This window comes from Pavona decussata, unplaced genomic scaffold (genome assembly GCF_977016875.1).
Source record: "Pavona decussata unplaced genomic scaffold, jaPavDecu1.1 SCAFFOLD_234, whole genome shotgun sequence".
Taxonomy (NCBI): Eukaryota; Metazoa; Cnidaria; class Anthozoa; order Scleractinia; family Agariciidae; genus Pavona; species Pavona decussata.
Genome location: NW_028145639.1, coordinates 2,896,503 through 2,923,522, shown reverse-complemented (window position 1 = coordinate 2,923,522; position 27,020 = coordinate 2,896,503). Strand labels below are relative to the sequence as shown.

Below are 27,020 nucleotides of genomic sequence, written 5' to 3'. Positions count from 1 at the left end.
ACCTCTGGCATTTTAGCTAAACATTTAAAAAATGACAGTTATAAGATTAATTCTGAAAACAAAACAAACAAATCGTAGGGGCATCCAAGGCTGTGGTTCTGTGAGCATCTACTTGATGGGCCTATCGCTTCCGATTTTTTAGATTAAATTGTGACGAAAAACTTGTGTTTTCTTCAACAAAATATCACCTCAGAGTTTCTAGCATGGGAGATTATTATCCTATAAGTCTTGTAAGGGAGAAAATGACGTTTAGAGACTGAGATAAATATGGCCTTCCAAAAGCCAACAACATCTCGAAAATTTGGGTGATCTAGATAGGATTCCATTTTCTGGAACTAGCCATAAGCGAAGTATTTATAGAAGGGAGACTATATGCTACCCTAACATGGAGTATGGGCCCGACTGACTATGACTGCCTCCCCTAACCGTTGAAGATGGTTAATTGTTAGGCCGTTTCATGGTTGCCCAAATTGAGACTCTCTTTAGTTTATACACACTTACACCAGTCACACCCCATCTTGGATTTAGCTGACGATAGCCTCTCAGTGTGCTGCACGCTTCTACGCCTCTCGTCAATAAGATTCCTGGAGGGGGCAATATAACGCGGTAAGTGCATTAAGGTGTAATGAATTAAGAAAGAGATTGAAGCGGGATTTTTTTTTCTGACACACCACCAGACAGAGAGCACTTCAGACTGATAGCCATCTGTTTTGATAAAACAACTTGAAAGATGCAAGGCTGATCGAACAGCTAGTATTTTAATAACATTGACCAATATTTCGGTAAGACAAACTAACCTTCATCGAGGGCTGCCCCTGACGGGGAAAACGGAGCTTTTGGAAAACGCTGAAGTCAAAACTGTATTGTCCTCATGCACTATCGTGAATTTGTGTTTTTAAGAGGCGCCGTTTTCAGGTGTATACAGATTCATGTAAACGGAAAAACGACTAGAAAACGATGGCGCAGATGATACGTTTTGGGGACGAAACGGTACTTTCATATTTATCTCGATGATTGTTGATTAAGCCTTAATTTTTAACTTCAAATTTTAATTTTTAATCACCTTTACACATTAATTTTTTTCTCAGTTTATCTTAAATGAACCCTCTTCCTCTTTCTGTTTGTTTATAAACATTCCAAATATCATAGCTTGAAAAATTCTCAGCTTTATAACTCTATGCACTACGAAGCTATGCTGGCGTTCTTGGATTGATTGAAACCCCTAAGATGTAATATATCAAACACGAGGAAGAGTGTTTCCTCCGATTTCCAAACACCGAGAAGTAGGTCGGAAAAACGAGGCGAAGCCGAGTTTTTTTTAACCAACTTCGAGGTGTTTGGAAATGGGAGGAAACACTCTTTCGAGTGTTTGATATAGCTTCTCAAACTATTGATAATTCTTGGAGAAATTCGAAGCAAAAGTTCACAAAATTTTATGATAATTAAGATCACATTTCCAAACCTCCTTCACGGTGGTGATTTGCTTTGTTTTGGCTTGATGAATTATTAATGATTTTGAGAAATATATATAAAAAAGGAGCACGGCTGAAACGATGGCATTTTCAGGCATATTGCTTACTTACGATTTTAAGACTATCTGTGCATGGGTTATTGAGTTATTTTTCCTGTGCACAAAATAATATCCTTGACAAGCTGTCTTCTATCTAGAAGCATAAAAATGCCATCCAGTGCAAACACAAATTTCAGCGATAAGGCTCAGATCTTAACCGATCAAATATTCTTTAGTTGCTTTCTGATGTGCTGTCAAAAGACAGGTGCTCACATCTAATTAATCTTTGAAAAACTAAAATAAACCATTCTTATTACTTTGATCATTATCTTTAGGGCTCGTGATTTCGTATTGACTTTAGCATAAAAGAAAACTGGCCTAGATTCATTGAAATATTTTAGTCATGATTTCACTTGGTGATTTAAAGCTTGAATTTAGTTATTACAGCTAGAGGGCATGTCCCTCGCTTTAAAAGCGCCCTTTTAAAACTGAACGTTTTTCAAGTGCAGGTGATTTCTGATTTATCGTGAAGATTTGATAGGGTAGCTATAGGTTGTAAGTAGAGTTAAAATAATTAATTTCTATACCAGAAAAGGAAGTTGATTTCCTGTTGGCATGTCTGTGAAAATTCACTGAGCTTGCGATGTTTTGGATAAAAATGTTGGGTTTTGTATATCACCTCCATACAAAACCTGACAAAATAATACAAATAAGCTTTGAACTTGTTCATATATTTGAAAATTGATTATTTGGTTCAAGGAGAAATTGTTTCGTCGATTTTAAAAAATTCCTGACTTTTGACAGTATATCAGGTCGGACTTTCAAATAATTTTACAATTGACATCGACAACGGAACTTATGAGTGGAACTCTTATCACTTTGCGTTTTAGGGATCGTTCAATCTCACTAAAAATGCAAATTAGTACTGCATTGTAAATGTAAGCCGTAAATTTTCAGCACTCATGGCTTAAAAATAGTAAGCTTGATTTTGAATTATATATTCTTCGAGATTTAAAGGGCGTGTTTTATCGCTTGTTTGCATTTATTCCAAAAGACAGGAAGCGAGATGTAGTCAAGCCTCGAAGGTTTTTAAGTACTTTTAGACACGCAAAAATCTCGCCATCTGTTGTTCATTTTAGAGTCAAGATGAATCGCAGTACTACTGTTCTTCTATGTGATTTAGAAGAGGAAAAGAGTTTCTCAGAACCACAAGATGTACCTCTGTCGATCTTCCGACGAATTTCCACAACAGAAAAATGCGTGCGTTCCTCTTCAAGTACTCTGCTAAGAAGCATTTCCGATTCAGTGGAGAGGAATCTTTGCCATCGCGTTGGATTGCATCAGGTATTTTCAAGCTGTAAAAAAAGCTTGATTTTAAAGCAGAAATCTATATAACGTCTGCTTGGATGTAGGACAACGTAAGTAAGCAAACAAAGGACTTCACATGAAAATAATTGAATGGTTGCGTCAAAGCTAAGAACGGGAGAGGATGCGAACCACTGATTGGAGTGTGCAGGTTTCATTGCACATGACAGATATAAAAAAAATCGTTACTAAACCGGCTGAACGCCTCAGACATCGTTACTTTAGAAAGTAATGCGAGAGGAAAGGAGAATTAGCGTTAAAATAGCAAAGGCAGGGTATAAGTTTGCTTATCGCAAGGTTAAATTCATGCATGAGGTGCTGTCCATTGATTGATCTTTAGTTACCTTCATTGAAACCTTGCTTGGTTTAAAGAGGTAACTAAATGCAGTACAAAGAAAGTCCATCCTAACTGATACTCATTTAAGCCTCATGATCAAGATTTCATGTTTCATGTTCTGTATTTTATCTATATTCAGTGGAATACATATTCATGCAAAAAAAGATCCAAAAGATATTTGCCTATTTCCGTCAAAATTGAAGTCGTTGATGATTAGAAGTTGTGCCTCATAACAAATTTTGTCTGTAATAATCGTTTTGAAATCGGATTAAAACCGAAATATAAAAGTAACATTTTCTTGGAAAATTCTTTCTAGTTATAACTCAAATATGGTTGTAACCAGACAGAAGACTTTTTTTCGATTTGTTCTGACGTCCGTAGCCTGTAAAGCTGTTTTTAGAAAGATGCACAAATATTTCAGGGGAAAAGAGATGACCTTATTGCTAGACTCGAACCTCTGGAAAATAAGAGAACGTTTTGTCTTTGGAACTGGGAATAATGCCTGTCGGACAAATTTTGTCGCGTCATCTCATTTATTTGTCGTCATACTTTTCAGCTGTCGCCGCATGCATTTCTTGTGCGATGGAGAAGAATAAATTTTAGTAACCACCCAGCTGCAACTAACGCTGCTGTTTCGAAAATTAAGTAAATAAGGCGCAAAATAATAGTAATTGTATAAAAATCCTTGGGGTCATGTCTTTTTTTTAAGTTTGCAGACGCTTTTTGTTATATGGGCTGGTAAGACGAAAAAAAAAAAAAAAAAGTCGCCCAGTAAAACCAACAAATGCTGCTTGGCCATAACAGCCTTGCTGCTCTTCATCTGAAAACAATGTTTTCTGACATTTTGTTTTGTATATTCTGTTTGTTTGTTCCCTTAGGCGTGTCGTGAGGGGCTGGTGGATGTAGTCAAGACGTTGCTACAAGGAACTGCACCAACTGTTAACAATTTTGACAAGGAAGGTTTCGCTCCACTCCACTACGCGGCTCGGTATGACCGCGTGGAGATTGTACAGCTGCTCATAGACGCAGGCGCAGGTAAGAAATGGTCATACATCCCATGAGCCACTTGCCGTTTAAAGTAATTTTTCATGCAAGCCATCTCAAGTCATGAAGTAAATTAAAATAAAAATCTATGGCTTCATTGGACTGGAATTAAAGGTTGACCCTCGCAACTAGTTTGAAGATGTGTATATGTAATCAACGAAATACGAATCGTCCGTTAAAAAATTCCTAATAGATAAGGGGTTTAGTTTCTAACCGTGGTACTGCGTGGTAAATTGGCCACCGCAAAGAGATTCGAGCGCTGACGTTTCAAGCGTTAGCCCTTCGTCAGAGCAAACTGGATTCGGATTCTTACCCGTCTACACAGTCTAGAATTCAAACTGAGCTAAGATTTTTGCCATTAATAACGCATCCAAACTTTGGCCTTTTAAACGTAAGACTAAATTTTAGTAAACGTGAAACCACATACTTGGCATTTTGATCGATATTGTCAATAATTAATGTTTAATTAGAGTTAGAGAGATAGAGAGATAGTTTATTATGGATAATCATATGGCAGCCAAAAGGCTGAATTGAAAGCTGTCTAAAAGGCTGTTTTTCACATGTGAGCGCTGAGTTCAACTCAACTAACTCAGCGACCGATCTCCACAAAAAATCTGATTAAATAAAAGACTGACCACAGTAGATGTTGAAACAACTAAATAATTGAACAAATGAATGAAAGAAAGAACGAGACGAAATACCACGTCAGACTAGCCACGAACATTTCACAAGTATTTGACAATTTTTCAATTCTTTATTGGATAAATTTCAACTCGTTTACGTGCCTTTGGGAATCCTTCTGCGATAGAGGGTCCGACTGCTAACATCTTGAATTTGCGAATGGGACTTTAACGTGATGCTCAACGAGTTTGCCTATAAATTCTGAAGGTCTCTGAAGAGTCTTTTGGTCGAGACGAAACGCCACGTCAGAGTAGCCACGAACATTTCACAAGTATTTGCTAAAATATTTATCATTTTAATTATTTCAGATTTAAACATTTGCTCTGGAGGTGAAAACAGGTATGCCACGCCTCTTCAAATGGCGGCAAGGTTCAACAGCCCTGGCACAGCTCGCTTGCTGATATTTCACGGAGCTGACGTCACCAAACAGTCGAATTATGGTCAGCAAGCTTTGCATTACGCTGCCAGAAGAGGAAACTTGGCGGTAGTTGAGGTGGGTTGTTTTGTGGGTAGTGCACTGTTTAGTGTTCTACCCATTATGTCGTCAGGCATGTAAGAATGAGTGAGTGAGTGAGTGAGTGAGTGAGTGAGTGAGTGAGTGAGTGAGTGAGTGAGTGAGTGAGTGAGTGAGTGAGTGAGTGAGAGAGTGAGTGAGTGATGAGTGAGTGAGTGAGTGAGAGAGTGAGTGAGTGAGTGAGTGGGTGGGTGGGTGGGTGGGTGGGTGAGTGAGTGAGTGAGTGAGTGAGTGAGTGAGCTAGCGAGTGCGTGAGTGAGTGAGTGAGTGAGTGAGTGAGTGAGTGAGTGAGTGAGTGAGTGAATGCGTGAGTGAGTGAGTGAGTGAGTGAGTGAGTGAGTGAGTGAGTGAGTGAGCTAGCGAGTGAGTGAGTGAGTTGGTGAGTGAGTGAGTGAGTGAGTGAGTGAGTGAGTGAGTGAGTGAGTGAGTGAGTGAGTGAGTGAGTGAGTGAGCGAGCGAGCGAGCGAGTGAGTGAGTGAGGGTCCGTAAACAAACAGGTCCGTAGGACGTGCACAGCACTATCCACATGTACACAATGCGTACCTATTCGTATTTTACTGTAATGTCACTGGCATGAATTCAATGGTAAAAACTTAAAGGACATGAGGTTAACTGCCCAACCACTTAATTTTATACAGCAAAGTAAATAATATCATAAACAAGAATTAACTGATAGAGAACTTTCCTTTGATTGGCAATACTCAGAATTTCATGTAGTACCTCTTGTCCGGCATGGTACACAGTATTACAGAAAAAAGCTGTAAGGCAAGAGTTTTTATCCACTGACAGTGGACCAGGGATGGCGCAGTGGTGAGAGCACTCGCCTCCCACCAATGTGGCCCAGGTTTTCATTCCCGGACTCAGCGTCATGTGTGGGTTGAGTTTGTTGTTGGTTCTCGTCTTTGCTCCAAGAGGTTTTTCTCCAGGTACTCTGGTTTTCCGCTCTCCTCAAAAACCAATATTTCCAAATTCCAATTCGATCTGGATTATTGTCAAGCACTTTATCATAAGCCTTTGGCTTGGAAGATTGCGCAAGCACTCCCCGTGTTATAAATTACCTTACTTTACCGACTTGTTAAATATTAAGTGGAAGTAAAAAGGGCAGCGATTTTTTAAACGCTTTTCTTGTGGTCTTCGTCTCAAACCCACGTCAGTTAGCTTACTGTTTCTCTTCTGATCAAGGTGTTGTTAAGTAAAGGCAATTCAAAAGCTAATGCCACTGACAACGAGAATTCTACTCCGCTCCACGCAGCCTCACAAGAAGGAAAGTTAAATGTTATCGAGATTCTGGTAAGCATGAAAAGAAGCTGTCTTGTTGAAAATGTGACCATGTGTTTCGTTTGTTAATTCAAGTCTTAAGCAAGCAGCCATTGCACTTTTTAATTACAGTTGGAAGCCGTATAAACATGGTATTTAGGGAACTGGTCATAGCAAGCTTGCTCAAAGAGGTCCCACATTGTCTCGGGTAGGGGAGTTGTCGAAGACACCACCTTTGTCATGAAAATTACCGACAAAATTTCATTGGCCTAAAATTTTGAGTTAACACAGAAATATTCATCTAACAAGAGTCAGCATTGCTAGATAAACAAGAAAAGTGAGGTTGGAATATCATCATGTCATTTTTTACTGCTGGATAGGGGAGTGGTTATGCAATAACGACACCATCTTTGGTGGTTGAGGAAGGGGGTGCAAGCAGAGACCACGATCTATTTTGTGGTTTGGTGGGTCCTGAACGAGTAATGTTGACCACTTCCCTTATTACGTCATTTTGATTGAAGTTGCAGCATGGTGCAGATCCAAGTTTGAGCGACAATGATGGATACACTGCTTTACACCTGGCTGCTAAAGACGGACATGATGAAGTCTTAGAAAAGTTACTTTCCACTGGTAAGTATCTATATCCGTCCGCACCCGAGATTGGTAAGACACTGATTCTGACAGCTAAAGGTGCGTTTTATAGATCAATGGTCTGTGCCGTTGTAAAATACAATGTGAAAACGGTCAAATCAATCGTAGCATCATCTTCCAGGTATCATTAAATGATCATCATTAAAGTTTCGTCCTCTTTGTCAGCACGAGTATTTCACCTCTGCCCCTAGGATAGGATCATTCCCAACTGACGATGAAAGTGGATGGGCTCCGTGTGAAACAAGGCACGCCTGTGTGGGAAGTGACTTCCCATCACACCTGGCGCGCCTGTGTAGGAAGGGACTTCCCATCACCCTTGGCGCACCTGTGTGGCTACGGACTAAGATAAGTTACCTACCGGCCGTTGCATCAAACCCTTCACTTCCAGTCGGTCAACTCTAGTCCCTATAAAGCAAAGGGCTTTAACCCTCTCTTTCACTCTCCCCAGAGAACTGTTACGGTAGCTTACAATCGTGCCTAACTTCAGTTCATGTAACCTTTGAATAACTCTGCGATCAACTGTGACTTGAGTTTTAAATTCAAAGCTGAACTTAACTATCCAAGAACATAATGAGTGCAGCTCAAACTATTCATATTAATCTCTCTTCATTAAACATAAAATCATCCTTGCGGTATTTTTTTGGTTATTCCCTTCAGCTACCAACGTTGGTGTTTCCTGTTCCGCCATTTTGAATAAGATGGATAACGACGCTAATTCATGTCTTCATTTGGCGGTACAACATGGCCACATTAAGGTACATCACAAATGAGAACCGGCAGATTTTGCTCTGAATTTTTTTTGCATATTTCACGTCCATTTGGTAAATTATGAACGTTGACTCTTTTCAGTCAGCGGAGGTTTGCATTAAATACGGCGCCGACACATGTGCCTTACAGGTAAGCTAGTCGAATGTGCAAAAGAGCAATAATTACATGAGCAGTTAAACTTAGTTCGATGATGTTTGTCAAAATGCTACATCGTTTAGGTACAAGCGTAGCATTTGTTACAAAGATGAAGCAAAAGACATCCCGAAATTTTTTATTAATTGTTTATATCCTCAACAATTATTGCGTTCAGCTCACAGACGGAGAAATTAAATATAATGAGAAAGAATGGTTCATCAACATTGTTTTGTCTTCAGGCGCGCTGTAAACATGTTTTGATAGTACCTATTTGGCTTGATTGATTTAGGGTAGGTTAGCAATGAGTGATTGAAAGAAGAAATTCCAGTTTTCATCATGTTTGGGAAATGCAAGCGCGAGCAAACTAATAAAACACGATCCTTACCTTAATATATGTCAGTGTTTGGATGGGCCTTTGTGCTTGTCTCTACGCATGCGCTTGTGTTGTCAAGTGAAAGTCACACCTTAAGAGCATTTCAAAATGGTTTTTCCTCTTTCATCTTTGCAGGAAGATTTGTCGTCTCCTCTGCATGTTGCTTGTACCAACAGTCATTATGACATGGTTAAACTTCTGCTGTCGAACGGAGCATGCCTTCATACTGAGGATGCCGACGGAATGACGCCTATGCTAAGGTTATTTAGTTCAGTTATAAAACCGCATCCATTCAACGTTTCTCAATTATACAAGAATAACAAAATAAATTGGTCCAACAACTCAATTTGATAACAAATGTCTTGGGGGCAAACTGACTCCTTAAGACATGAATGGCAACCCGAAAGCGTTAACTTAACAAATTGTGATTTTTGGCGAGTAAGTTAAAATTATTAGTAAGTTACTCAGAAGAGTATCTTTTAACTTTTTTGATCATAGTTGACAGAAAAAAGACTAATAATAGAGTGCAAATTCTCCGTATGGAGAAATAATCAGCGTACATTTGGTTTTGTGAAGACCTCGTGACTACAAAACTACTAAATTAAACTCTTCAGCACAGACACCATTGCAGTTGTATTAAAAAAATCTCTTTTCCCTAATGGCTGGTGGTGCTAACCTTGTAATGTTAAACTATTCCTTCGCCGAAGTTAGCTTTCAAGTTTATAACTTAGATCAATGCCAACATTTATCAAAGGTTTCTGCCAGTCCTCGTTTCGCCTAACACCAAGACGAGGCAGATTGCTGCCTGCTTGAGTTAATTCAAATAAACTTCTTGTTTTATTTTTCAAAACATTTTCCACTCAGAGCTTCTTTGGCTGGAAATGTGGCGATCATTCAGCTTCTTCTTGCAGAGGTTAGTGGCGTCCTTTCAGTTTTCTTTATGTTAATTTTTTTTCGCACTTGCTCCATGAAATCACCTGATCCACCCCTTCACTGCTGGTCACATATGTGACGACGAATAAGCATTCTCACACGTCAAAATGTAGCCAGAAATAGGCCATTTCCGAGTTGCTTTGAACCTCATTATGAAGACGAGGCTACGTGCAAAGTTTTTATTCTGAAAATTAGTTTTCATTCATATGCAAACAAAACTAATTTTCAGATGAAAAGCTTTGCACTTAGCCTCGCTTTCCTAATGAGGTTCACAGCAACTCGAAAATGGCCCCTATTTTTACGCAAAAATAGGGGCCGTTTTCAAAAGAAGTAAACGCGGAAAAGGAAGCTAGTGCCTTTTAGTTCCAATTTGTCGCCTGGTCTGTCAATGTACTGATTTCTTGCAGAGTTGAACTACAAACTTCAGCTAGGTAAACGCGTTGAACTGATATTAAAATTGCAGTGCTTTGAATTAGATCCGTGTGCACAGAAACTAGAAAAGTGGCTGAGGTAAAGAGATTGATGACCAGCTATTCTTCAGCTAACATGTCTATTTCCTTGCAAGGGAGGAGAGCTTTCTCCTGAAGCAGACTCGTCCGCGCCTTCACCCTTGATGTGCGCTGTAAAGAGAGGCCATCATGCAGCTGTCAGGTTTCTTCTGGAGAACGGATCGCCAATTGACTTGAGAGACTTGAATCACAGAACATGCCTTCATGTGGCGGTGTACAGCTCTGACACCGAAACACTCAAAATTATCATTCAGGTAATGGTATAATTGTGAGGTGTGTTCAGGTATACTTTAGAATCCAACTGCCGGGTAATAGACCATTTCCGATATATCAAAATTCTAGCTTGGCTACGAGGGTTGGGGGAATAAAACAACAGAAATTAATTATTCATTTCTGAACCTCAATGTAATTTATGTTGTTTTATTCCCCCAACCCTCGTAGCCAAACTAGAATTTTAATATATCGGAAATGGTCTATTAAGATAAGGCGTTAAAGAGGTGCCAACCTAGCGAGAGTAAATATGAAGCTGCTGCAAAGCGCGGGTAACCATGCATCATCCTCAATATTAAAAGTTCGATTTGGGAAGGGACGAACAGGTATACAGATCATCGGAGTTTGTAAATGAAGTCATGGGATTTGCGGATCCGTGCGACTATAAAATGTATGCGACATATTACGTAGTAGCCATTAATATACTGGATCTGATTTCGGGTTTGCTTTTCATCAAGGCGCTCGTTGTATGTAGATTAACTTGATGGGTTGCCATACCCCTATTGTCCTCAATTTATTTTACTTCTGATTGTTCGACTCTTTTTTTACGATTTGGTTAGGTAAGGGGTATGATGTTCTTAACCAATGACAGAAAAAGGGTGTAAACTCAGAACCAATGAAAACCAATAGCGTAAACGATACTCAAGCCAAAACTAACCGCGCGCTTAAATTTCGTGTTCTCATTTTAACCTTCCGTCTAGGCTGTTCATTTAAGTTTTTTTTGTCTCTTGTGGCAATAGGCTGGGGGAAAGTGCTTGTTAAACAGCAAAGACAAGGACGACAAGACACCGCTGCACTATGCAGTGACAAAAGGAAACTTACAGGTGAATGGCACTTATATACGTACTGCTTTGAACAATGAGTTGACCCCGCTCTCTCAGTCAGGATGTCTACTAGAAAATGCGGCGTTGCACCAATAGGCCATTTCTGAGTTGCTTCGAACCTCATTATGAAAGCAAGGCTAAGTAAATGTATAGAAAGCCAAAACAGTGTGAGGAATACATGAAAGTTATCAGTAAAAATTATGACTGATACAAAGAATAGCAAATAAAATGTTATAGGAATAAATTAGACGAGAAGTTCATGATATCAACATTTATTTATAACAGATAATTCAAGAGCTTCTGACGGCGGGTGCAGCTTTGGATATCAAAGATGAAGATGAAAGGATTCCATTACATTACGCCGTAGAGTAAGACATTTAAAAAAATGTATTACGTTCTAATTCGCTTCGCTAAAACGAACGTAAATCATTTTACCCTTAAATTTCCGTAAGACAAACAAATCACACAAGAAATATGGTAGGATGCGCAAGCGTGAATGGTACTCAGGAGACAGCGGAGAGTATAAATACTAATACTTGGCCAATCAGAACATGTATGTAAAACAGAATGCACAATTGTAGGTGCGGCAGGTGTGAAACGAAAACAACTGCAACTAATTACTTGGAATACCAGCGGAGAATACATGTTTTTCCGTTCTGCAACTCCCCTTTGTATCGAATTTTTTCGAGACATTCAGTGCGAAATAGAAAACTTCCGCTTAATGGATTTAACTCGGCAATGCGTGGTTTCGTCGTGCAAATGTTAGTACTTTGTCCTTAAAATGTCAGTGGGTTGCCGTAAAATGTAACTACCTCGCCCTAAAAGTGATTGCACTGCGCAATGAAAATTAGAAAATTAGTGCTTCGCTCTAAAAATGGCAGTAACTTCGCCCTGAAAATATTACTTCACTCTAAAACTGTCAGCACTTCGCCCTAAAAATGGCAGAAAGTTCGCTCTGAAAATGTTAATACTTCACTCAAAAAATGTCAGCACTTCGCCCTAAAAGTATCAGTACTTCGCTCTAAAAATGGCTGTAACTTCGCCCTGAAAATGTTAACACTTCACTCTAAAATGTCAGCACTTCGCCCTAAAAATGTTTGTCTCACGATTTTCCCAATAGCTTAACGTCCTTACACGTAAGCTGATGGTAATGAGAAATTTACGTACAATTGCCTTTGCCTTTCTCTGTACCACTGCAACTTAATGACTGAAATTACTCCCAATTTAAAGGTTTTATCGAAAATGTGAACAAAAGATGGTATAAAGTCGTCCCTATGAGTTCAATTTCTTTATATAGCTTGTTTTTTTTTTTTTAAACAAACTGGATTAATCGCTAACTTCATTTTATTTCCTATTGACAATTCCCTGACGTTGCTGCCATGGTTAATAAGATATCTAATGCAAGTCACTTGGTTTGTAGAGCGCGGAGCCTCCACTGGCTTCACTTAATAACAAACGCAATTTTTTTCCTTTTGTTTAGATATGGCGACCTTTCATGTGTTCGTGTGTTGTTAGAGGCTTATCCAGACTCTATTCACTGCACGGATTTCCGTCTTCAGAACTGTTTGCATTTCGCTGCCTGTCACGGTCATGTAACTGTGGTAAAATATCTCCTGGATCAGGGTGCTGCAGTGGACAGCAGGTTATACTTTTTAAACCATTCGACCATACTGTTTTGGGATACAGTAAATTTCCCCAATCTCAAACACGCAAGGCATTCTTTCGAAAAAGCAGGTGTGAGAGATGGCCAGAACTAAATTGTTCGCCCCATTGGAGATATCCCGTTTTGAACGCGTTTTGAACGCGTTTTAAACGCGCTTTGAACGCGTTTTGAACGCGTTTTAAACGCGTTTTGAAGGCGTATTGAACGCGTTTCAAACGCGTCCAAAACGCGTTCAAAATGCGATTGAAACGCATTCAAAACGCGTTTTGAGGAAGACTAAACTATAATCAGTTTTTAACAATTTTTCTAAAATACTCAGAACTGAGGAACCTGAAAAAATTGGCCAATTTTTTCAAGTTGCAATCCAATTCCATCGTAGCCATCAGGAGCCAAAGATGAATGATGCTAATTTCTGTGCACTTATAGGGTTATTGTTAACAAAACTGAACCATTATTTCAACGTTTCAATCCGAACAAATACGTTTTTTGGTTAATTTTTGTTTAACAATAATTTGAATTTCTATCTAGGGATGATGAGCGTTTGACTCCCCTGATTCTGTCGGCGTTTTGTGGCTGTCCAATAACAGCCGCCATATTGCTTGATAGAGGAGCTAAGATTGACGCCACTGACAAAAACGGGGTATGATAAAAATAACTTCTAATAAACTCGGTATTACTTCCATGCTTCCTGACATTCGGATCTGTCACAAAAGGCAGCGAAACCAGACTTCAGGAAAGCTAATAAATAAACAGTAGATCACTCACAAGAAACGTTAGCGAATTGGAAGAGCAGGACGAGTGCTGTGTTCCAATCTCTTTTTGATTGTGGGTTACTGAGCTACCGAGAGCTCGTATCCTATTCTAGTTCAACACTTGCTTATTAAAGGGCCAGAAGGCTGCTTTCTTCTAGTTTATCAATTTTCGGGAAATTAGTCATTCTATGCTTCTTTTCATTAAAATGAACAGGTACACACTTTGCATATACAGGTGATTTAGCAAACTCCTGCCTGTCGGGATTTTCTAAGGAAAAACGTTTTCCCATCGGTGATATTACTTTCTGCTATGAACTTGCAAAGTCCTCAATTAAAACGTTCGTGCTAAAAACATTTCCAATTAAAAGTAAAGCGATTTTTCCTTTTGATTCGATTCCAATTCAAATGCCCCAACTCCGTGCGTGAATTGTTTCATCTATTAATAGTCTAAGATTTGTTTATCCCCAACTGAAACGAATAATCTTTTTCCACAACAAAATTCCTATTAAGATTTACGAGAAAACTTGTGATTTTCCTCGATTATCGGCGATTTCTCACGTAGTGTCATTTTGTGTTGTTGACAGTGCACAGCTCTGATTGCAGCAGCGAGCCGTGGGCGAGTGAGGGTTTTACGGCTGTTGCTTGATAGGGGAGCAGACTTGGGAATGACCAACACAAACGGAAAACTATGTCTAGAAGCTGCAATATCCAACGGACACCAAGACGTGTGCATGGAGATTATCAAACACGACAGGTGCCTTTTTTATTGTTGACCGTTTTAATTGCGCAGTGCGCAATGATTTTATAGGCCTGGTTCACACTAGCGACGGAATCAGAAGAATCTTTTGACCTAGTGTGAATCAATACGGCGGAAGCAGACACGGAAGTCTCGCTTTCGTTCAAAACGGAGGAAGGCCGCCTTTTTTCCGTTCTTTATCTCACGTAAAGGGATTGGGTATGAGCCATGTGATTGGTTAATTCTTTTGTTTGCGCTCGCGATTCCGATCAACCAGTTCACACCTGATTGCAAGCGACGAAATGCGAAGCGGAATCATAAATGTAGAAGTTATAAATTACGCAGGGCCTCTAATACTATTAAAACCAGCCTAGTGCTGAAAGGGCCATCCTGCCTAAATAAAGATGACTTGACTTGACTCCTTTCGATTCTGATTCCGTCAAGCCTACGGTTGCGATTCCGTCTCCGTTTTGTGATTCACACTGGAACAGAAGATTCCTTACGCTTCCGATTCCGTTGCCAGTGTGAACCAGCCCATACTGAATCGACAAAAAATCTCTTCTTCAGGTGGAAAGAGGCTTTTCCGCGGTGTAACCCGATCAACAGTTTTATTCCTTTAAAGAGTCTGATCGAGACTTTCCCGCTTGTGGCAAAAGTAAGTGAAGATAACCGATGATAAAATGACTTCCATCCCCATGCATTATCTGGTACTCGCATTGACCTGCTTTTACACTTGATAAACTGTGCCATAAACACACATGATGGAAAGTTCAGTTCATTTAACAAACCATTCAAAAAAGGTAATCTGGTACACATTTTACCTATATTTCCTTCATGAAGCGCTCGAAATCATATTTCAGTTTAGTGCGTTCGTAGGAACACCTGGGACGAGTTGCAAACGGCGGGCGTAAATGCTATTGTCAGACGTTATTATACTGAATGTGACTGGACTGAAGGTCTGGCGTTAGCAGTTATGCCCAACGTTAAATTTTATGCAACTTACCCCTGGTCTTTGCAAAAGTATCATTTTGTTATAACAAAAAACGATGCTGTATTTTTCAAACGCAGATCCACAGACAGTTGCTATAAACTGCAATTTCTGGCGCAGTGTAATTCGAGTTCCTCAGCAACAATCCGCTCGCTTATTTCGTGACTGACTCCCTTAATCTCCTTTTACGGTAACTTTGGTAAATAATGATTGTTTTACTGATTAGCAGAATAATGTTCTTTTGAAGGTGGTGATGGATAAATGTATTCAAACTTCGCCCCATCTGAGCTCGGACGAGGATTTTTCGGTAAAGTACTATAAATAGCTCTATTATTTTCATCTGGTAAGGCTAGTTAACAAATTTGCTGGCGCTGTTATATAGAGTGTGCGCACGACGACCATGTTGGAGGACCGAAACAATACAATGATTTTCCTTTGGGTAATATATTCTATTTTTATGCAAATAACTTCTATTGTTTTAGTCCTCCAACATGGCCGCCGTGCACACTCTATAGCCTACAAATAGCTCAAACTTTGCTTTTTTCTTGCTCTCAAAACGTTCTATACATACCTATCATGCAGTATAGAGCTCGTGTTTTAGGTTTACTTTATATAGCGTGATAAGTATCTACACTGTTTTATTTTTTACAGGATCATGTAGCAGAATATTTCCTTATCTATCTCCCTTTTCTCTTTCAGATAACCTACAATTTTGAATACGTTAATCCCATTCCTACACTCTTAAGTACTGGACGTCCATTCTTTGCCCCAAAGGTAACAAAATCTACATTCAAAATAGGCGTTGTGGTATTTGTTTCCAGCTAGACACATGTAACAAATGAAACAAAGAATAAGAGCATTCAAAGAAGGAAATGACCATAAATCATAAAAGCCGCTAGTCAGGGCCATGTAAGATTGGGGAATTTCTTATCTAACTATTAATTTTACAATTGTTCTTGACAGACAATGTTGGACTATGGACACGAAGAACTGATTTTCCATCCACTCACTATCGAACTCATGCGATGCAAATGGTAAGCGGCTTTCCTGTGAATTTATACTCACCACCACCATCATCACCACCATCATCATCATTGTAATATGTTAAGCCGAACAACACTGCGCCATTTGTGGCTGCTCGCAGCCGGTCCAAATCTGAATAGTTTATTAACGCAATACTGAATACGCTAATACATAACAATATGCACGTACACGTGTATATGCTACTGAATACTGAATATGCTAATACATAACAATCACCATCATCACCCTCATCATCATCATCATCATCATCATCTTCATCATTTTCTTCTTATTATTATTTTCATCCTCCTCCTCCCCTCCCCCTCGTCATCGTCGTCATCATCATCATCATCATCATCATCAATATCGCCTCTTCTACCATCATCATTATCATCATCATTGTCACCACCATCGTCATCATCATCATTATCATTATCATCTTCGGCAAACTATTGCTACTTCTCTCAGAGCAAGGGTTTTGCTCGTCTATTTGATATATGCAGTTCAATCATTTTCACTTGTTCTCGTTACAGGCGGAGTATTGGTGTCAGGTATTTCTACTTCTCTGCTGTGCTGTACATTTTTTACTTGGCAAACTTGTCGCTATACATGCTGTGTGGTCAAAAGCACTTCTTACTTCATGGCTATCCCAAAGATAAGGAGATCACACCAGTCAGAGAGGTAACGCTTTGCTCACTTAAAAAGTAGTTTTTTCCAACGTCTCTTACCCTCTTCAGCAAAATAGTGCCAAATTCGATTCCACAACTCCCTTTGATAGAAAGTGTCACTAGATTGTGAAAACGTAAACGCTTGTTTGGTTTAGTTTTCAATTTTGATCTCAGAAGTTCAAAACTAGGATAGATTCTCAGGGATATAAATTGGTTAAAAGGGATCATTTTAGAAGAGATTGGTAACAAATGGTTTAATCCGGGAAGCCAAGAAAAGCCTATGAGTAAGCTTGTCTCAATACACCTAAGATTCAATTCTTCGTGTAATAGCGCAAGGTGAACTGCTTTTAATCAAAGATCTGTCAAAAGAAATACTCCTTACTTTCATACAACTACTGAAAATCAAATAGTTAACTTCTGCAGTACCTTGCCATCATTGAAGCGTAAGACAAAGGGCCTAATACCTTATCATTTTTCATCAAACCGGATACAGGTGTACTTCAGAGTAACTCACTGGGATAAAGGAAGGGGGAGGGAAGGGGGTTCGTAACGTCTTTAAACTCAGATGCTGCATTGGTGGAGGATCAGTAAAAGCAAATGCTTAGTTTTATCAACTGAATTGATAAAATAATTTGGCCACTGTAAGAGATACAAAAAAGCTTACCTTTTGAGCACTAACCCTTCGTCAGAACCTATCAAGAAATTGTGGGTTGTGTGTGGTTCATATATTGAGCAGTAGAGTTACGCTATTGGTAGAAACATGCACTGTAACGTGAAAATCAAGAACAAAGTAGTTGAATGAGAAGCGTTCGTTGATTTCACGCGTATTAAAAGTGAAGATTTGAAAGATTGAATTTTGTTCTAAATTTTTTCTGTTTTCTGTATTGTCGAAGGCTGTCGGCCGCCGGGTGATTATGAGAACTCACTAGTCACGGGTAGATCAGTAAGTTTGCAGTCAAAGAAGTCGTTTAACAAGCCTGAGTATCAGACCTTCCAAAAGGGAGGGGGGAAGGGGAGGGGGAGAAGAGGAGTCACCTTCCTGTCTTCCCCCCTCCCCCCTTCCCCCCGATAGGCCTGATACTCAGGCTATCGTTTAACTGACTGTTGCCCTTGTTTTCCTCAGGGTGCCTGTATCACTGCACACATAGAGTCCTGGGAGATTTTCCTGGCGGTTATGACTGTAGCCTACCTTCTCAATGAAGCGCATCAAGCATTTACTGAAGTAAGTACTTTGGGTACAGGCACATAGGCACGCAATGAGTGCAAAAGGAATGACTTTTTCCGACAGTCGATCACGTACAGTCTAGCACGGTATTGATAGTACCAATACTGAATATCAGGCATATTTTCCCGGCAGAACTAAGTCAAAGTTGGTCGGTCGATCGGTCGGTCGGTCGAATGCCTGCAAGAATCGATTTCCTGCAGCCACAACTCCCAAAATGGGTCTGTTTGATGGTAGAAGCAAATAAATCATTCTCAGCTCGAGGCACAGAGAGATTTTCTTATTGTTATACTCTAAACCTAAAGCGGCTAGAGCCCTAACGAGTCCTTAGATAGTTGAAAAAGTACATATCGCCAGAGTGTGTTATCAGTGATAACTAGCTTAAGGATAAAGTTTGGCGTCATTAGTTAGTGCGTTCACGTATAAAACGGATAGTATGTGGAAATAATATTCTACAAGTTAGAGCGGTTTTCATTCGAATCAAAACCAAAGTTATTACTCTGGTCAATCACAGCAGATGCAAACAGCGCAATGAGCCAATCAGAATTCGAAGCAAATATATGTAACCGGCGCCAAGCGCGGGAAAATGCGTGCGAGCAAGTCACAATTGAGTTTGGTTTTACATCTTATTGGTTGAGAAAGTGGGGCGAGTTTTATCAACCAATCACAGAGCGTAGTACTGCAAAACCAAAGCAAAAACACAATTACTTCCGACACTGAAAACCGCTCTAAAAATCTATTCCTTTAGATTGCAATTTAAAGCTAAAGTGAATTAGCTGTTGGTCATGAGATAATGAGAAAATTTTAGGCTTAGAGGTGTGTTCCTTCAATGTGCTGGTTCAAAATTGACCACCGCAATCATTTTACGAATCAACCCCCGAAATGTGTTGTTAGAAAAGAGCGTCTTTTATAATGATGATTCCCAAAGTAATCGGAATAATCTCAACACCTTACTGTCATGATATCATGAGATATCACGAAAATTATCAATGCTTTTTTCTGTATTTGTCTTACAGAAATGGCGATATATTGAAACAAGCAACGTTGTAGAAGTTTGTACGTATTCTACGGCACTGTTCGCGGTATTGTCTCGCCAGATGGGTTTGGATCCATCAAATAAATATTTTTTCCTCGTCATCTCTATTCTCTTTGGATACGTCTCCCTTCTGCTCTATTTGCAAAGGTTTGGTTCGTTTCTGATTACTTCATTCCGAGTTGTAAGTCAAGAATACTGATGGATTTCAGCAGAAAGTACAAACGTGAGATCGGCATTATATGCCTAAAGTCTCTAAATCATGAAATAACTAATCACACTCTTTACCCTTTTTAGCATCTTTGAATCGGGGGTCTTCGTCACCATGTTGTTTGTTGTGCTGAAGACGTTGGGCAAGGTTCGTAAAGAACAATGTTATCATTAGAAATGACTCAAAAATTGGAGCGATACGAATTCTCTTGGTTATCCAGCTTATTCAATTTCAGCTCTGTAGAATATCTAAGAGAAGACAAGGCAAGACAACTTTATCTAGTCAAGCTAGTTCCAAATTCAACACAGAGGGGCCTCGAATGTGTTCAAACCAATCGAGACTCGACCTGTCTATTTGCTCGCACGCGTTTCAAAAGGGAATAGCGTTGAATATTATAAAACCAGGATCAAAGTAATTACTGTGGCCAATCACAACAATCGAGAACAACACCAATGAACCAATCAGAACTGAAGAAAGTACAGGTATATAACCGATGTTGAGCGCGGGAAAACGCGTGTGAGCAAGTTTTGATTTCAGTTCTCATTGGTTGATACAGTGGCGCGAGTACTGCAGTAGAGCAAAACCAAAGCAAACGCGGAACTACTTAACTTTCGACGGTGAACATGGTCAATTGAAAACCGCTGAAAACACTATTTACATGTATTTCTTGAAGTTCTTGTTGGTTGTATTCATGGTTGTATTTTGCGCTTTTTGTGATTGACCTGAGCGATTCAGTTTGCGAAAACCGTAGCATGTCGTCAAGCAAGAAAGGCGTTACGTTGTGCATCATTTTTTGTGGTTCAAAGTGGCTCCAGAATCTTGCGTTCGAAGAAAAAACAGGCAATCACACTAGTGGCATTAAATGTCATGTAGACTGTGGTAAGAAGAGCTTTCAAATCTATTAGAGGAAGCATCTTCAAAACTTATCATTGGCGTCTTGCAGTTGATATTGTCTGCAGAAATAGTATTTTCCGTTTGAGGACGTACACCTAACTAAGATCTGCTTTGAGATTAAGATTGTCGATAACCAAACAAATTTCATTGTTTTTGTTTGATTTTCAGGTGGCCATAATGTTCTGCATCTTAGTCTTTGCCTTTGCCCTGGTTTTTCAACTGCTTCTCTCAAAACAAGTTAATGTAAGTTCAACAAAATCTGCCGTAAGTTGTTAACTCAGCCCATCTAAACTCTTTGTTGGGTAAAACCTGAACATGTAGATAATTCTAAATGTAGAAGGTATAAAAAGCATTTTTAGGACCTCAAGCATCTTGGATTCAATATATAGTTACTAGTATTCGATATGACACTATTTTGACGTATAACATAGAGCCGTTCGTTTCTCCACAATCATTGCAAGATCTCTACTTTCTGTAATGACTGACGACCAAAACAGGGGACTCCTGGGTATTAGAATATTTTGCAAGCAAATCGGCAAAAGCAAATAGTATGAGAGTATGTAAAAATGGACAGAACTAAGTATATACAGTAAGAATTATAATTATTTCCAATCGATTTATTTGATACCTTTCTTACGCAGGCCATGGCCTTTAACATGACGATGAACGACAGCAAATTACAGGAAGAAATTCAACAGGTAGAACATCAGAAACTAAATGAATTTTTCTTCATATTGTTTTGTTAGAAACGTGGAAATTCTAAAACATCCCTGTTTTTCTTTTCTAGGATCCGTTTGGATCATTAGATATGTCAATCATGAAGGTTGTTGCCATGACAATTGGAGAGATCGAGTACACGCGCTTTTTCACTGATCAACAGCTGTTTTCTCCTGTTTTGAGTAGCTTGGTTTTCCTGGCCTTCTGTGTTATGATGCCGATAGTTCTGATGAATCTGACGGTACGTTTTTTTAACCAATTTTACTAAGATTTGGAGCACTTCAGAATCAAGTGTCGAATGTAATTTGTGTTTGTTTATTTGTTTGTTTGCTTGTATGTAAAGTAAATACAGTTTAGTCCTGCTGAACGGACATTTTCGGTTTAAAGATTTGTTTCAATAAATGAGTCAAAAAGTTGAATAAGACTGATCAAAATGGCTTATGCTTTCAAATTTAAGAGCAAAATATTGAGCAGCATCCGCTACTTTGCACCATACCACCTTCCCCATACAAAGTAATTAGGAGTATTGCAAGTCAATCATTCGCAACAGCCAAGAGTTTCCCACCTGTAGAGAAACACTGAGAAAGCTTTCATTTACCCTTTAATTTCTCTCCACAGAGAATATGATAAAAAAGAAGAATTTATTCTTGAAATGTTTTTTTGTGTGTGTGAAAGACAGAAAACGAAAAGCACTAAAGGAAAGTCGCAATTTATGGCCTTACCGCTCCGCTTGACTTTCAAATGTAAAAAGCTAAACAGTAACACATCATACGAACAGCAAAGGACTAGAATCTTCCACCTCCACATTCTCCAAAATTATTCACATAAAATGGACCTTGATTCAGATAATTTACTGACCTATCGCTCTCTCCAGAAATATATCTTCAAAGTATTTTCCCAGGAAACCTCAGATTGCCGAAGACGCCTTATTGCCCTTATTCAGTGGTCGTCAGAAATCCGTGCAAAAATTTTTGTCCAATCCCAATATTTGAATATACATTTCGTAATGTATAAACTTCTGATACACTTTTCAGATCGGTCTTGCTGTTGGAGACATTGACTCAATCCAGAAAAATGCGGAATTCAAGCGTTTATCTTTGGAGGTAGACGAATTTTTCTTCGAGCTCAAAATTTTGTGATTTTTATTATTCTGTTAACTATACTTTCAGTTGCAAAGTGTTGTGTGTATTTTGTTAGATCGAATTGATTTATGAGTTTAGAGACAAGATGCCACTATGGGTTCTTCACCGCTTGCATCAGAAGGAGTCCATTAGAAGACCAAACAAGAAGGCAAAGTCTGTATTCCAGAAAATCAAGGTATACCACTGATCTTGTAAAAGTGAAATCAGAGATTCAACGGAGGATCATTGGGAGAAGCGCACATGCTAAGAAAACGAGCAGATCCTACGTGCTGTCTCTCCCTAGCTTTCTACGTTCTTTTTGCACTTACCCTTCTCAGCGGATTCCCCCCTCCTCTCCCCCGGCCCGCTCCTGTCCCACAAACTGTCTCTTGAGCCTGTGCTGACGACAGCGTAAACTTGCCAAGCCGTGACGAAATTGGAAAGACGCAACTAGCTTAGCTTTTTCATTTGAATGGCTGAAAGGCGACATTACATTATATTGTAAAATTGATATACAATTTGTATTGCATCGACGAGTTTCTCCTGATTTTACCCAACTCAATTTTCTCCCAGCCTTGGTACCAGGTCTTTTACTTATTCGGTTTCTCGCCGCTTGTGGAACTCATTACCTGCTTCTACAGAAAAACTAAATACTCTATTACTGGCAGCTCTTTTGCAAATCTTATACATGATTGTTTAGAATAGATTGGTCCACTGTAACTGTAAACGTAAAAAGCGGATTTGAGCATTTCTATGCTGTTTGTCATATATTTAATATTACCGTTTGTCTCTTAAAAAAAAAAGAAACAAATGCAAAAAAAAATAAAATTAAGATGCTTAGTGCAAAATGAAGGCGATTACTTCAAATTTCTGATTTCACAGTCACACGATCAGTCATCCAAACTCCAGTCCACGACACTATACCCGTTCTCGATTCTGTTGGGTAGTCGATCGCTATATAAGAAATGCATATTAACTAACAGTGGTTAAATGGCACTTTCGTCCTTTAAAACGCTATTAAAAGCTCCTATGAAAACATTATTTTTTGTTTGCTTTAGGGTATTGGAGATTATTTGGTAAGTGGAAAGTCGACATATTCAGCCGAGGACGCAGAGAAAAACGTAGTCGATAAATTGTCGACGTTTTTCACCTCCAAAATGAAAGAACAGGAAAAAAGGTAAAAGGAAGATTTTTATCGTATTATTTACCTTGCAAAGATTTTGTTTGCTTGTAAGACAAGCTACATGTTTGCTTGTAAGACAAGCTACAAGACCGTGAAACATCAATGCGAGGAACAAAGCTCGGTTCGTTTGCTAGATTGAGCAAGAGATTTCTATAGACCATTTCCGAGTTGCAGTGAACCTCATTATGAAAGCGAGGCTAAGTGCAACTTTTTCACATGGGAATGAGTTTTGTTTGCATATGAATGAAAACCAATTTTCATAATCAAAACTTTGCACTTAGCCTCGCTTTCATAATGAGGTTCGAAGCAACTCGGAAATGGCCTATTGCGTAATAGGTTTATGAGGATGTAGCCTCGCCTAGTTCCAGTCGTATAGTTCCTATAGTAATGTCTACCGCTAGCTCGGTCAATTCAGATTGATCAATCGGCCGGACTACGGGCTTGAAATGAATGGATCGTGGCGAAAGACAGAGAAAGGTCAAGGAACTAGTCAAGGTACAACCCTTATCGACTATCAAGTCGTGTAGAAATGGTGTGTATGCATAAAGAAAATAGGCATGGAATTTTTTTAGCTTAGTATTTAGTATTCGCTACTGGCTAATGCGGCTAATGCTTTGTTGGCTCAGATTGATATTTAATGTTATTAAATGATACCCTTCATTCCCACCTTTCCGTCACTTTTGACGCGGATACCGCTCCCCTCCCTCCACAGGACTGCAACTTAGCATAGATCTTTCTCTCACAAACGTTCTTGGTATCCAGTAATCTCGTAGCCAGATCTCAGTTGGTTCGGGAATGTCGAAATGTGAGCATGGGAGATCTGGGTACGAGATTAGGTATCCAGTTAAACAGAAAAACAAGAACACATGTTTAAAATCTCCTTTCTCTCTGTCTCTCTCTTTTCTTTATCAGAACAAACTCACTGAGCCGCGAGATGCGTGAACAGCGGCTTCTGCTGGAAAAGATGTATGACGTCATGTCCAAAAATGACGTCAGCAGAAGTTTGAATGACGCCGACTGAAATCACTAAACACATCTCCCGGCAGTCCTGAATATCAGGAGATCGGATGAAGCACTGAAAACTGTGCAGCACCGCCTCGAAGCGTACCTTTATTGACAAAATTATATTTGTCAGGTTATTCTGCAATCAGTTTGTTTACCATTCCAACAGCCTAAAAAAATATTCTGTTTTTACGCCCATCCCACTATATGGTAGCAAACTTACCGTGTTTGTGTGCTTTTTGTTCATTTGCTTTAAAGTAAAAGTTGCTATGTTACACGGTAAAGGGTCGAATCTTTGAGCAGACCCTTCCAGTGTGAAACTTTGTTTTAGACTATACCCCACCTTTCCCCTGTCCTAGACGGTAGCTGTTAAGCCAGTTTTCGAATGAAATAAGCCTTAAGAAATAAAAATATTTCAAAATGCTGCACATTTTCTTGTATCAATGTTAAGCTCCGGCCAAGTTGCTCGCGCTTGTGCAACTTATTCAGAGATGTTTTGAACGCGAGAATTTTGAGTAAAATATATGACTCACATTATGGAAATTAGCAAAAAAATCATACTGAAGCGCTTTATATTTTAATTTACTTTTACAAATATTCTTGTAACCAGAACCATGGCTTCCAAGTTTTTACAACATATTCTACCAACCCTCTTGCGTAATATGTAACATTTTTTCTTCCTTAATACAACCTAATTAATCCATGCCGGGACAGGACCCTAAAAATAACAATTTGGTACCAAACACGGGGGTGTGGGGGGGGGGGGGGGGGCGGGGGGAGGATTTTACCGCACATTTCTGAAATCTCTATTTCCTCTAGTTTATTATCATATATGATAACCGTGTCAAATGAATATAAATAGTAAATCACGTGATCAAATGATGTCACTCATTTTCACTATACGACCAAATAATTATCAAAGAGAGCCAGTAATACCCAAATACTTTTTCAAATAGCCAGCCAGGCAATTGAATTTCTAAGGACCTACAATGCCGACAATAGGCAGTTGGCGTTAATGTTCTGTCTTCCATTTCTATATTATGTTCTCCTTTGTCATACCATTTTATCGCTGCAGTTTCTTAGCAAAGTAAGTAATTTTGTGAATTCTTTTGTGCATAAAGTGTACACTAAGTTGTCAAATGTTACGTAAAATGTCACTTAAATTGTCTTTGGCTTGCATTCTGTGCAACCTGTAGTAAGCAATTGGCACCTTTTTGGTGCAATTTCTTCATCGAGGAAATAAATAAATGGAATTATACTAAGAAAGCATTAAAATTGCCTTGGGCTAAATATTTCACAACTCCGTTATTTTCCAAAGAATTGGTATTCTAATTGTTTATGGTGTGATTTCAATGACCTCGCCGAATAGAAATGATCTTCTGATGTGCTTTTATCCTATGAGTAACCAATCAGTAGATGATTTTAAGCGTCAGTCTTCGTCCGCGTGATTGGAAAGTACAAACCTAAAGCTGATCACCTTCGTTACAGTTTGACGTAAATCTTTTACAGAGTACTTAAAACCTTGTTGTTGCAAACACAGGCTTCGCTTTCTAGTCGTGTTTGTTGCCAAACCACGTACAAATAGTGCCATTCTTGCCAACCATGACTGTCTTCTTGCAAAATCTTTGCTTTTCGTTTCTGTGCCTAACAACTGTTTCCATTTAGAACACTCCTTGCATGCGCACGAATTCTGCATCATAAGGAAAATTTTCTGAGTCATCAAGCAGCATGCCATAGTTATCATTACCACTAGTTACGTCACTATATCTAATTGATTATAATTATGTAAGCGCTCGGGGCCCTGGGACCGGATTTCTGTTCGAACGCCTTCCGTAAGGAAGAAACTGGTCATTTATTGTTTTTACCTTAATTCTAGTAATATCACTTGCTTGATCAAACTAGTTAAATATGCTTCTTGATCATGACGAAATACGAAGTTCAGTGTCGAACATCTCCAGTTTTCCACTCGATTTCCAGCCGGCACAACTTGAGAACTTTCTATTTGTAAGGAGAACCGGTCGTTCTGGTGGAAAATCCAATAGAAGACTGGAAATTTGGGGCAAAAAAGGGATACCTTCAGAGGTATTCTTCTTTTTCTCGATTGACGGGAAGTTTCGGAATAAACTATCCCTTTACTAATTTGCTTCATCACACCAATACCATACTCCTTAAAGCCGGAAATACGTGGTTTGCAAAAAAATTTCCAGTTGAAAGGACCGTTCCATTTGACTTTCCACCGAAACAACCGATCTTTCCATAGAAATGGCCAGAAAGCACTCGAGAATTGTACTATTCCGTTTATCGGTAAATGGGTGCATACCGGCCAATATTCTAAACGATACTTCAGCCAAAAGGTCGCTCAGATTAAATACTATATTGTACTCTAAGGCGGACCACTTTTAAGCCCTAAAAGAAAACAAAATTAAGCCGTAAAGCTGTTTTGCATTTTCCAAATTAATGTTTTTGTGACAGTAAGACTTGACGACAAAAAGCGATATTACCTTTGTTGTGTGTAACAATCACACTAATTATTCTACTTGTGAGGTTGTCATGGCAGCTGTTTAAGGCAGCTTAGTTTTGATTGACCTCTATTCACTTAATAACCTGATTATTCCGTCCTAATCCATTGTGATAAT

General features: G+C 39.1%; 1 protein-coding gene across 2 annotated transcripts; it reads left to right on the top strand.

The window, feature by feature from the left end:
• The first annotated feature begins 1,932 nt into the window (after positions 1-1,932).
• On the top strand, positions 1,933-25,135 carry LOC146458180 (transient receptor potential cation channel subfamily A member 1-like). Of its 2 annotated transcripts, none has more exons than XM_085091136.1 (31): positions 1,933-2,019; positions 2,650-2,854; positions 4,091-4,247; positions 5,246-5,430; positions 6,634-6,741; positions 7,230-7,338; positions 8,017-8,114; positions 8,209-8,256; positions 8,771-8,895; positions 9,500-9,548; positions 10,134-10,331; positions 11,088-11,171; positions 11,457-11,539; positions 12,652-12,813; positions 13,363-13,474; positions 14,171-14,340; positions 14,890-14,977; positions 15,558-15,617; positions 16,010-16,084; positions 16,274-16,344; positions 16,867-17,014; positions 18,125-18,223; positions 19,240-19,406; positions 19,554-19,614; positions 20,530-20,604; positions 21,003-21,059; positions 21,149-21,319; positions 22,113-22,181; positions 22,276-22,395; positions 23,258-23,376; positions 24,295-25,135. In XM_085091136.1, the coding sequence occupies exons 2-31, from the start codon at positions 2,657-2,659 to the stop codon at positions 24,401-24,403; spliced, it is 3,375 nt and encodes a 1,124-aa protein (XP_084947262.1). In that variant the 5' UTR covers positions 1,933-2,019; positions 2,650-2,656; the 3' UTR covers positions 24,404-25,135. The 2 variants fall into 2 exon arrangements, with proteins under 2 accessions (XP_084947262.1, XP_084947263.1); XM_085091137.1 differs by lacking the exon at positions 1,933-2,019 and adding an exon at positions 2,394-2,486.
• The last annotated feature ends 1,885 nt before the right edge of the window (positions 25,136-27,020 follow it).

Excerpts from the sequence above, each read along its gene's own strand:
- LOC146458180 (XM_085091136.1), top strand. The coding sequence starts at position 2,657 with ATGAATCGCAGTACTACTGTTCTTCTATGTGATTTAGAAGAGGAAAAG. Across the intron at positions 5,431-6,633 it reads GAAACTTGGCGGTAGTTGAG|GTGTTGTTAAGTAAAGGCAA; the intron begins GTGGGTTGTTTT and ends CTTCTGATCAAG. Across the intron at positions 21,060-21,148 it reads TACAGGAAGAAATTCAACAG|GATCCGTTTGGATCATTAGA; the intron begins GTAGAACATCAG and ends TTTCTTTTCTAG.